The 12,304-nt window shown below is 40.5% G+C and overlaps 1 protein-coding gene across 1 annotated transcript; it reads left to right on the top strand.

Moving 5' to 3' along the window:
* Positions 1 to 1,550: 1,550 nt before the first annotated feature.
* On the top strand, positions 1,551 to 5,456 carry LOC308101429 (MORN repeat-containing protein 3-like; the record flags this gene model as incomplete). The annotated part of the gene is made up of 5 exons (XM_080450849.1): positions 1,551 to 2,219; positions 2,338 to 2,411; positions 2,588 to 2,697; positions 4,167 to 4,288; positions 5,343 to 5,456. The coding sequence occupies 5 exons, from the start codon at positions 1,551 to 1,553 to the stop codon at positions 5,454 to 5,456; spliced, it is 1,089 nt and encodes a 362-aa protein (XP_080306975.1).
* Between the last annotated feature and the right edge of the window lie 6,848 nt (positions 5,457 to 12,304).

Raw genomic sequence — 12,304 nt, 5'->3', positions numbered from 1 at the left:
TTAGTTAAAGGTCTTGCTCTGTCAGGTCTTAAGTCTTTAATTATGTGAAAAAGAAAATATTAAAGAAAACATTTACATCCTGCCTCCATTAGAGGAAGTCTCAAACATTAGATTTTACTGCAGTTTGCTGCTGCAAGCTGAGCACCTTCCAGACAGGTTTGAATTTAAAGTATACATTATGTGCATGTATTGCCTTTATTACACTGCATTTATTATGTGAATTTAATTCTTAATATTAGATTAGCAAACTTGAAACCCATAAAAACATTGATTGCAGATGATCAATGTGCAATGAACCCCAAACCAACAGTGACGCTTGTGCAGCTGTTGAAAGCCGGGATGACACTCATCCGAAGGAAACCGAAGAACAAATACAATTAAATTCAGGCACAGACATGATTAAAACACCTCTTTATCGAAAAGAAAAAGTACAATATTTCTAAAAACAAAAAACAGCCCAGAGCGGGCAACACCAGTGCCTTTAATCCATCTTCAACCGCTTATCCGGAGTCGGGTCGCGGGGGCAACAGTTCCAGCAGAGAGCTCCAGACCTTCCTCTCCTGAGCAACATTAGCAACTTCCTCCTGGGGGATCCCGAGGCGTTCCCAGGCCAGTGTGGAGATGTAATCCGCCCATCTGGTCCTTGGTCTGCCCCGGGGTCTCCTCCCAGTGGGACGTGCAGCGAGGACCTCCCTAGGGAGACGCTCGGGAGGCATCCGTACTAGATGCCCGAACCACCTAAGCTGGCTCCTTTCCAAGCGAAGGAGCAGCGACTCTACTCCGAGTCTCTCCCGGGTGACCGAACTTCTCACCCTATCTCTAAGGGAGATGCCAGCCACCCGTCTGAGAAAACTCATTTCGGCCGCTTGTACCCGCGACCTTATTCTTTCGGTCATGACCCACACTTCATGACCATAGGTGAGAGTAGGAACGAAGATTGCTCGGAAGACCGAGAGCTTTGCCTTCTGGCTCAGCTCTCTTTTCGTCGCCACAGTGCGGTACAGCGACTGCAATACCGCTCCTGCTGCTCCGATTCTCCGGCTGATCTCCTGCTCCGTCCTCCCCTCACTCGTGAACAAGACCCCGAGATACTTAAACTCCTTCACCTGGGGCAAAGCCTCATTCCCTACCCGGACTGCACAATCCACCGGTGTCCTGTGTGTGTTTCCAGTGCCTTTAAGGTAAGGATATTTGAAATATGTATGGGAAGTAGGGTTGTTATAAATGGAGCTCTCAGTGGTTACGCGAATGAGATGAAAGATTGATATACAAATGTCAGAATCAGAAGAGATGAACAATCAATATGGATTTCCGTGACTTTCCAGCTAGGACCTCTCTCCAGCTCGATGATGTCACCGTGTCGCAGGAAGTAGAAGCAACCATTGCTTAGCACAGATTGGTGGATCGAGTCAAGTGAGTGACGTCAGCATGACATAAGAGAATACTAATGCTGGCGCTATACAAGTAGCGGACAGACATTCATTTTCAGTCATAGGCTACAGATAGATTGTACTCACTTTTGAGTTGACTTCTTAATACTCAAAGAAGCAATGCCACATTTGAAAAAGTTTGTGGTCTCACCACCGTGGAAAGTATGGGACATAAAGGCACAGAAATCTGGACTGCGAAGCAAAGTGTATTCCGTCAATGGAGATGAATACAAAGGAGAATGGTTGGATAACAAGAAGCACGGAAAAGGAATTCAAATTTATAGCAAGGATTCAGCCATTTATGAGGGAGAATGGAAATATGGCAAACGGGATGGATATGGTATTTACAGCAAACTACTCCCAGAAACCAAAGAGTATGTAAAGAAATACGTAGGTGACTGGAAAAATGGCAAGAAACACGGGTATGGGAAATTAACCTACAGTGACACAGCTTTCTATGAAGGGAATTTGATTGGAGACAAAAGGAGTGGATGGGGGAAAATGCAATATGACAGTGGAGACATATTTGAGGGAGATTGGCTGGATGACAAGTGCCATGGACAGGGTACGTTACTACTTGCAAATGAAAACTGTTACGACGGAACCTGGAAAGAGGGGAAGAAGCACGGATATGGAAAGTTCTACTATGTGAACAAAGGTGTTCTTTATGAGGGCTGTTGGTTGGATGGAGTTGCTAAAAGTGGCACTCTGTCTGATTTTGGAAGAGATGAAGCACCAATGCCTCCAGCATATCCAATTCCAAAGCTGCACCTGCTGGATAAAACTTCGGTTTCAATAGAAGTAGCCTAGGGCTGCCCTCTGAAAGGCGACAATTCGACTCATCTGTCATAAAGAGACCCCACAGTCGACTGAGTCTTTGTCGTGTTTTTATTTGAATTTTCTAAAGTTTGTGGAGAAGAGTCTTCTGGAGGAAACAGGAGAGGAGACGGCAGTAGACCCTTCCTACCTGGAAGAATTGCTGTCACATTCTTATCTCCGCCGGGCCAAAGGCCGGGCCCAGAGATTATGTTTTGTGTGTGTCTGTGTGTCCAGAGCTAATCTCGCAAAACAACACCGGTCAGCATCAAACCTTTTCCACCCTGCCAAGTAGGTCAAGGAACTACAGCCCTGAATAATTTTTGTATTCATAATTTCAGACTCACCATCCCTCCAGGCTATGGGATACGTATAGAGTACAGAGTGGAACTAGCCTGGGTGCAAGCTGTCCATCCGGTGTACGGAATCTTCTACGAGCAAAAGACAAAGAGTACAAAGAGTGTGTACCGTGCACCGTTTTACAATTCACAGAGACAGACAAGACAAGCAGGCAAAGACAGACAAACAGCGCACAGAACAGGCACCACACGGACGAAGACAAGACACACACAGAGAGGGACTGCAGGCACCTATGGCGCGGACACGTGCACGTGGCAACGCATAGAGACACAGAGAGACCGCCATACCTATGACTAACACATGCACGTGCACCCCACACAGACAGCAACGGACTGACAGAGACTGCCACACCTACTTCTATGCCATGTGCACATTGCACACGTCCCGCAACACAAGACAGACACAGAACCTAGTTTCACGTTACAGCATCAGATAATGAGTATTATTATTGTTTGTTTTTTAAGAAGAAAAAGAAAAGAAGAATGCGAGAAGACTGGTCTTCTGCAGCATTTTTTGTTTGTTTTTGTTCTTGTTTTTTGAAGAAAACGTGTTTTGTGGAGAAGACCGTTCTGGAGGAAATGGGAAAGCACACAGCAGTAGACCTCTGGAGCGTTTTTTTTACAGCGCGGCACTCTGGGAGCTGTCTAGAAGAGGGTCATCTCTGTCCAGAGCTAATCTACCATACCGCTGGTCTGATCAGCACAACAGAAATAACGACCCAAATCTTTTTCACGTTTTTAGATTTTTTTAAATATATACTTTTAAAAAGTATATATAAAATATGCTGGTAGGATCAGACTGAAAACTTGGAGTCATACATTATAGATAATGTATGTCATAGATGACTGATGTCATCATAGACTGGCCACATGAAGTCTGACATCTGCATGGCAGCCATGGCATGGCAGAAAACCCCTCGTTGAATTTTTACACTGTGACTTCTAGGGTGCAAGCTGTCTAGAAGAGGGGTCCTACAGAGAGGTCTGTCTGTCAGACGCACAGACGTCTGTCTGTGTAATCTCACAAACCGATCAGCGCCGATGTGCATGCTGCCAGTATTATCATTAATATTTTTCACAATTTGCGAATATATTTTTTGTGTGAATATTTTTCTCCTTTTGTGAATTCATAACCTCAGATCTACTGCCCTGCCATACATCATTATTTGGGCAATAGTAATGTCATTAACATGACCTCATCAATATGTCAGAGATCCACAGGGAAGCCACCCCGTTATTAATAGACGTGTAGTTTTATACAGAGCGGCCAAGCCATGTAGAAAAGGGTCTATGAGTCTGTGTGCATGTGTCAGGGTTTTTTCAGTCAAAACCGTTTGACTGACTCACTTTGCACACAAGGAATGAACTTCTGCGCATTTCATGAATATTTTACATTTTAGAAGTTGGATTTTATAGGCTACTGGAAATCAAATTTTTCCCAATGGTATAGATGAGTATATATATTAGACCCTGTCTTGTTATGATCTAACCATGTATTAGAGTGTCTATTTGTGTGTCTGTAGCCAAATTCCAATTCTAAAATGTGTCCTCTGTCCTCCAGCGTGGAAATTTGCTTTTGGAGGAGCCGAGAATGAGGAAAGAGGAGAGTCCCCCAACTGCACTTCGAGCAAAGATCAACGAAGATACATCAAGTGCATCGTCTGTTTCGTCCGAATGCGTGACGTACGTTTTCCTTTTTTTCTCCCATGAGAAAACTATGCGAAACCATGGCCAGGGAATCCCATTCATATACACAAGTGTTTGCAATTCCACCGAGGAGCTTTATTCACTGTGGTCTATACTTTTTGAAATATTGAACTTTAATTAATGGAAGTCAAATGGGCTTGGATTGTCCAAATTTGTGACACATCATGGATCACATACTGTTTCACTTATGATGTCATTGATACCTTAACTTATTTGACTGTCTACCATAACTTCAGTATCTAGTAAGTGTTAAGTGGAGTAATGCCTAATGTCTTCTGCTGGTCTCTTTCAGAACCAATTAAGCCATCTATAAGAGGGCCACCCCCATTATTAGCTAATCAATAATGGCTCAATCTCTACCCAGTCATACTGTATATGGAACCCTTTTGACCTAGACCTAGTATCTTTCCAGTGCTCTTGACAGACCCAGCATGTGCTGTTAACATCGATACATTTTGTAACAGTTGTAACTACATCAAAAGTGTACATTAATTGCTTTGCCTTATCGTTTCATTTATATAATAAAACAGACCCATGTCAACTACCCAAGCACATTATTTTGATGATGTTAATCTGACATCTGCGTTTACTCTTACCCAGTAATCTCAAGACAGTAACTAATTTATACCTTGAGAGTGATTGTTTTGACTACAACTTTGTGACTTTAATATGTATGTAATATAATGTCCTTAGAAGACACTTATCCTATATAATCTGTTTTCTTGGCCCCCTCCTTTTTCCCTCTACACCAAATCTCTGCTTATGGGCAATCCACAAGCCCACAGCGTGTTGCGACACATTGTGAGCTTGTAGATTGGTTATATTCGCCAAGTGTTCATGACCAGAATAGAGACGCTAGGATTCATGTGATTATGGCATATTTCAACTCAAAATTATTATTCCCAAGAATGATAATTTACGCATGTACGTAGTCGTTTCTGGAGACTATCGTCATGCTACCAGTGATGTTAGGGTGCCAGTCTTATGTTTTTGTGCTGTGTTGAATCTTATCTCTTTGTCCGTTTTTGAGTGGGCTTCGGTCAGGGCTGCTTTCTGCCACTTCAGTCGAGGTCTGTTTCCTCTTGGTGGGAGGAGCTGTGACCCTCTGTGTCCGGCAGACCCTCATCCTCTCAAAACACGCTGAAAAGCAATGAATCAATGAATTAATTTGTGACTTAATTAATCAACCACATAATCTATTTCACATCCAGTAGTCACTTCAGTACAGGCCAAAAAAACACAACTATTAACATACACTTACAGGGTGCTGTGGTGCCAGCTGTCCACCATGTGGCTCATGCTCACAAAAGGATGAAATACAACCTGGCTGGGTTTGATACTAGCATCCATTTGCAGCATTTGCAACAGCGATCCCTGAATTCGGCTGTCGTATCTTCATCCTTCAGACACTTGGACAGGTGGAAGTAGAACAATGAACAACATCTTAAATCGCTGTCCTGCTCCATATACTGTAGCGCTACAACCCTGTGAACAGATGTAACCAAAGTGTACACTTTCAGCTAAAAAATGAGACTTCATGGCAATTGCTTTGACTCCAAGACAACCTTGAGAAATATCCTCACATTCAAGTTCTAAGCCAGTATTTTAAGGCTATAGCACCATGAGAGCAGAAGTGTGTGTTTGTAGGCGCTGACTGTTTCTGCTGAAATATAAGCGTGTCTTAGCTTCAGCACCGAGTAAATAGTCTAGTGCTTGTCCCTGGGTCTCCACAATAAATCTCATCTTGAAATAACACAATATCAAATCATTCATAATGTTTATTCCATTCACTTTCACGTTACATTTTGACAGAGAGGCTCACAAATGACTAATAACGGCATGGCTCCCATATGGATCATATGTCTAGTGGACATCTGTCATCTATGATGTATCTGACGTATGATTCCATATTTGAGCAAGGTTTTGAGCAAGATAATTGTCAATCTTCGTCATTTTGTGTCTTCACGCCCACTCATCAATCATCATCTCATTCAATTCCAACCAATCAAGAGTGGACTGTCTATAACAGTGGTTCTCAATTTCAAGGACCCCCAATTTGATATGTACTAGGCCACAGACCCCCATTTGATACAATTTTCTATCTCTGGGACTGCAATCTATCCTATAAAATCCTAACTCTGCGTTACAGTCCCGTAACTCCTATTTAAGCTCTATTTATATATATATACCCGATATATATATATATATATATATATATATATATATATATATATATATATATATATATATATATATATATATATATATATATCGGGGGATCGATCATAGGGGGGATCAGGGGATCGATCATACTGGAGATAAATATTCTGTGACTACTTCAAAAGGTAAGAAAATCGCTGGCAGTGGGTGCACACAGCCAGAAATAAGTCTGGCAGTGAAAGAGTTAAGTGAACCAATAATTCTTGTGTAGCCTAAATTGATAGTGCACCAAACCTTTTCACACCAAGCATATTTGTTTATTATGGTAATAATGTGGCACATGCAGTTATACTATTTCATGTTTTCATATTTGGTGAATACATGAGTGGGACACTTTCTGATTTACCTTTTGCATTGGCCAAGTGGCCTTGCCCTAAAATGAGGAATTTGTATGATACATTATTGTAGCATATGTTTCATGTGTGACACACACAGTGATACATTTTCAGTAGTTGAATAAAGTGTTGTCCATGTATTGATTGATTTACTGAATACTTTATTAGTCAGAAATGTAAACAGCATGTGGTACAGTCAGACATTAAGGCTAAAAGGATAACACAAAAAAAGTCCTGGGGACTTGTTTCCATTGTGGTCCTATGTATTCAATTAATCAACAAAGCATAAAAAAATAACACAATAATACATGTCCTGAACAAATTAGATCACACGAATATATACAATATATACAACAAGCAATAATAAAATACAAAAATCACTGGGTGTCTCCGTGTTCTCTGAAGTTGAACTTTGGCTACTGTCTCACTTTTCAGACTGGTCTGCACCAACATGCACCAGCTCCAGTTTATAGGGCAGAGCCAACACCTTGATATCGGTGGCTACTAGGGTAGTCCCTTGTATTCTTGGACAATTCAGTCACTAAATCCTCAAAGTATTGAGGATAAGGCTGTTTGAAGTGAAGTTGGCTAAGCATGCCGGTCCGTCCTGTTGTTGTCACGGCTCTGACAGTGATGTCAGGGTGGCAGTCAGTCTTGTGCTCCTGTCCTGTGTTCACTTCCTCCTCTTTCGGTCCGGGCTGCTTTCTGCTGCTTCAGATGAGGTCCGTTTCCTCTCTGTGGGAGCTGTGACCCTCTGTGTCTGGCAGACGCTCATCTTGTCATAACAAGACCTCACACTGAAAAGAAACAATGAATTAATTAGTTAATGACTTGATTAATCACATGGAATAATGCGAAAATAAAATCTCGCGACTGAAAATGTAATGATTATGTTTAGGTATCATCATTCTAAACCGTATGTTGCTGCTGTTCTACATACTGCCAATTAGTTGAAAAAAATACAGATTGAGGCTTTAAACTTTGCTTTTATGACATTTCTGAGACCATTCATGTTTATGGAAGATGCTTCTAAACTTTAATTCTATTGCTAGTTTGACCACTTCAAAAACTCATTCATCTTAGTACAACTAATGACTGAAAATAGCCGATCTACAAGCTCACAACACGTCACGCTGTGACGTGTTGTGAGCTTGAAGATCTGCTATTTTCGGTGCGCGACATGCTTTCATAGAAGACATGCTGGCTGGAATCCAAATAACAGAAATCAGTGGTGTGGCGACTGAGCACTTTGATCCATGTAATCAACCACGAAACCAATTTCATATCCAGACACTTCAGCACATAGGCCAAAAACAACAACTAATCACACACTTACAAGGAGCTGTGGTGCAGGCTGTCCACCAGGTGGCTCATGGTCACAAATGGATGCTGCAGTACCTGGTCGGGTTCAAACCGTTTGCCTGCATCCATTTGGAGCATTTGCTTCAACAGGTCCACAAAGTGACGGCGATCTTTCGCTCTCAGGTATTTACCCTTCAGCTCCGTGGACAGATGGATCTGTAAATGAAAAAAAAGAAAACATTTCATGGACTACTTGGACCCATAAAGGTAGATACATTTATTTTTACTTTTAATTAAGTCCGTTTCAAGAAAACCTTGAGAAAGGTCCTCACATTCAAGTGCTAAATGATTAATATGAATGTAAAATGAAAGACTGCTTACATCTTTGATTGCATCTAGGGAGCATACATTGTACATCCTGGTCCCTACAGACCGGACCCTTGCCTCCACCGGTGTCTAAAAAGCAAAAAAAAAATTACAATTATGTTTTACATCACATATACAGTAGCCTGTATTGTAAGAATATACTGTAGTACCATGAGGGCAGAAGTGTGTTTGTACCTTGAGCCTCCTGATACCCGTCTGGTCTCTTGTAAAATACAAGTCAGTCTTGGATGAAGCATGGAGTAGACGTGCTGGTAGCGGTCCCTGAGTCTCTGTGATGAATCGCATCTAGAAACAACACAACATCAAGTCATTCATAATGTTTAATCCATGAAATTTCACATTGCATTTGCATACGAAAGCTTACTGAAATGAGTTCTACGCAGTAGAATATATTAACCACTTACACCCTATATAATTTAGTTTGTTGTACATCGAATAATAAAAATAGCCGATCTACAAGCTTGACTATTTTCGCCGAATGTTAAACCATTTCTGTTGAATGTTCACCTAATTGCAGCGCAATTAGGCAAAAATGTTCGCCTATTATGACATTCACAGAATAGGGACGCTAGGGTTCATGAGGTTAACTCCAGTAACATGTGAGCAGTGAGCTTATGTATGTTTTCTATACTTACCATATCGTATTCACTCCCTCCAGGATACAGTGCAGCGCCAAGGAAAAGTTCTGCTGCCACACATCCCAGAGACCACATGTCAATGGCCTCTGTGAAGGAGAGTCCCAACAGGATCTCTGGAGACCTGAGAGAAGAGAAACATCACGCATGAAAAGTCTAATCTCAAGCCTGTCAATGATCCTAATGTTACTAACCACTTACATCCTATATACTTCATTGACTATAGTCCCCCAGGGGTCTATGCATATTACATGCCCCCCTTTTTTCCCTTCTACACCAAATCCCTTTTCCTAAAAATAGCACATCTACAATCTCACAATGTGTTGCGACACGTTGTGAGATTGAAGATCTGCTACTTTCGCTGAATGTTTGGCAATTATTACATGCCCAGAATAGGGATGCAAGATGCATGTGGGAAGTAATAATAATAACAACAATAACAATAATAATACAAAATTATAAACATGTATGTATGCTGTATTTTTCCTAAACAAGAGTTTACAAAGTGCTGAATGGGAAAATATTATACAATGGAGCGATAAAATGAAACATTCACTCACCTGTACCAGCGTGTCTGAACATAGGTGCCACACTTGACTTCAGACGTGCTACACGCACATCCAAAGTCAATGACCTTTACCCTGAGGGGCTGATGATGGTGGTCCACCAACATAATGTTGTCAGGCTTCAGGTCAGTGTGGACGATTCCAGCTCTCTTCAGCATCTTTAACGCTGTGGCCACCTGCAACATAGGGGACAGCAACACAAATGTGTTGGGGACAGAGAGGTTCCAAAACCTTTCCATGCAAACAACCCCAAAATAGCCTCTGGCTGCACCCCCATTGAAAAACGGCTTTAGAAAAAGAAAACAAAATAGCAGATCTGCAAGCTCACAATGCGTCGCAATGTGTCACTTATTTTTGATGAAGTCAGTATTAAGTTCCATCAACATTACGATTCAAACTTTCAACAGATTACAAATAGTAGAACATACCTGCTGTACTATTGGCCGTATCACTCCCAGAGACAGCGGCTGGAAGCGGGACACAAATTCACTGAGACTCATGTGTAGCCTTTCAAATACCAGACAGTAAAATCCACTGAAGTTGAAGAAGTGGAAGCAACGTACAAAGTTGTGTTCGTCTGGATCGAAACACAGCTTCTGCAGCCTCTTGAAGATCTCAAACTGCGGAGAGAGAAAGAGAGTTTAGATGATTTGAGAAAAGATTATATCACATTGGTTTACATAGCACACAAATAATTCAAATATTATATAATTAAAGACATAATTATGCCATTGTCTATAATAATAATCATCATCACGTTGACAAAATTATAAATGTAAACATTCCACAGCAACTATTTGTACACATAGGTAGATGAAACTGATTAACTTGATGGCACTCTTTAAAAATGTAAACATTACATTGTAACCACCTTGTTTATGCAACTTTTTCTTAGTTGTTTATAGTTGGGGGGAGGGGGGTCTTTGTTTTGAATTTTATTCATTTCATTGTTTTAAATGTTGTATATCTTTGCTCGATTATTATTATTATTATTATTATTATTATTATTATTATTATTATTATTATTATTATTATTATTGTGTAATAGAGGTCTTGCACAGAATGTTTGGACCTGTTTTCCAGAAGGCTGCCTGTAACCGTTGGTAACCACTTTTAAAAAAAAAAGCCTGATGTCTGTGCAGGTAAAAGTTTGGAAATTAAATTACTGTTCAAAAATGTGAAAAAATAAAGAATACATGTAAGCCTTGGAAAATGGTAAGAAATAATGTAAAGCATACATTATTTTAACATGCACGGTACACCATTATCAGATCAAATTTACACTTCAACTTCTTGTTTAACCCCAAAATGACTGGCTATCACAGGTTTTGTAGCAATTTGTAGCATTTGTAATATTGGGCCTTAAATTTAATACAAAACATATATTATAAGTATTTGTCTCCTTAAATAAATGTAGATATAAAATGAAATATAAATAATAAAATATATATTTAAAAAAATTGTGCCAGGTGTTCTCACTGTTCCGGTTACACTTGAAAAGGCCTGGTGAACTTGAAGATAAACTATAAACGTAAATTGCCATAGCAACCGCCTTGTTTAGCCTACTGTCTGGTAGATTCTCGTTTCCATATTTGGTATTGGTAAACAGTTTATAAAAACAACAGGCCATGGTATATATGACATAATCATATTGCAGCTATAAACATTTTTTTAATTTAAGCTACTACTCCATCATGAAGAGTCCCATTAATAATGATACCAAACACTATAATATAAAACTGAAAATTGAAATATGTCCTCCTGAACATGAGCCAATACCAAAATATGCACCTGCGTCTAAAATGCCAATTTCAATGGGGGAGGGTAACTTTAGCAGCTGATAACACTAATTTAGCTGTGACTCAGGAAGGGTTATCATACCATACCACAATGGTCGCGATGCCACCATTGTGAGCTTGTAGATCTGCTATTTTCCCAAAAAAAATTATACATTTTATACATTTGAAAACGTGTGAAACGGGACTTTTTGCATAACGAATGCTTTTACGTTTGGAACTTTAAGTGGGTAGGCCTACATTTATACCAATACTTTTGTACTTTTTCCGGACTTTTACTTGTAACACAGTATTTCTAGATTGCAGTATAAAAATTTAGTACTTTTTCCACCACTGGGTGTCAGACTGTGTCAGATGTTGATGTATGTGTAGGGTACCTTACCTCACGTTTGGCTCCTGGGATGCTGCTCTTCACCATCTTAATGGCCACGGTCCGTTTGGTGTCCGTGTTCTTACAACTGACCACCTTGCCAAACGATCCTTGACCCAGGACGGACATCACCTCGTAGGAGCCTTTGGTGGAAGTCAGAACCAACGGCGGACGGCGTCCCAGTCCTGTGGAGTCCATCACTGACCTCTTACCTTGACGTTGACGTTGAAAAGCCATGCTGAAATGTAGACAGAAAAACATCCATGTTTCATTGAACTGGTTGCTGGAAAACTAACGTTAAAAGTTTCAACGTTTTTAAATCAAACCTTGGCTTAACTTTAACTAGACATACGGTGAGAACGTCATTTTGCTGTAAATAAT

This window comes from Gymnoscopelus braueri (assembly GCF_963280865.1).
Source record: "Gymnoscopelus braueri genome assembly, chromosome: 15".
NCBI classification, from domain to species: Eukaryota; Metazoa; Chordata; class Actinopteri; order Myctophiformes; family Myctophidae; genus Gymnoscopelus; species Gymnoscopelus braueri.
The sequence above is the reverse complement of the archived record's forward strand: the minus strand, read 5'-3'. Positions and strand labels throughout refer to the sequence as shown.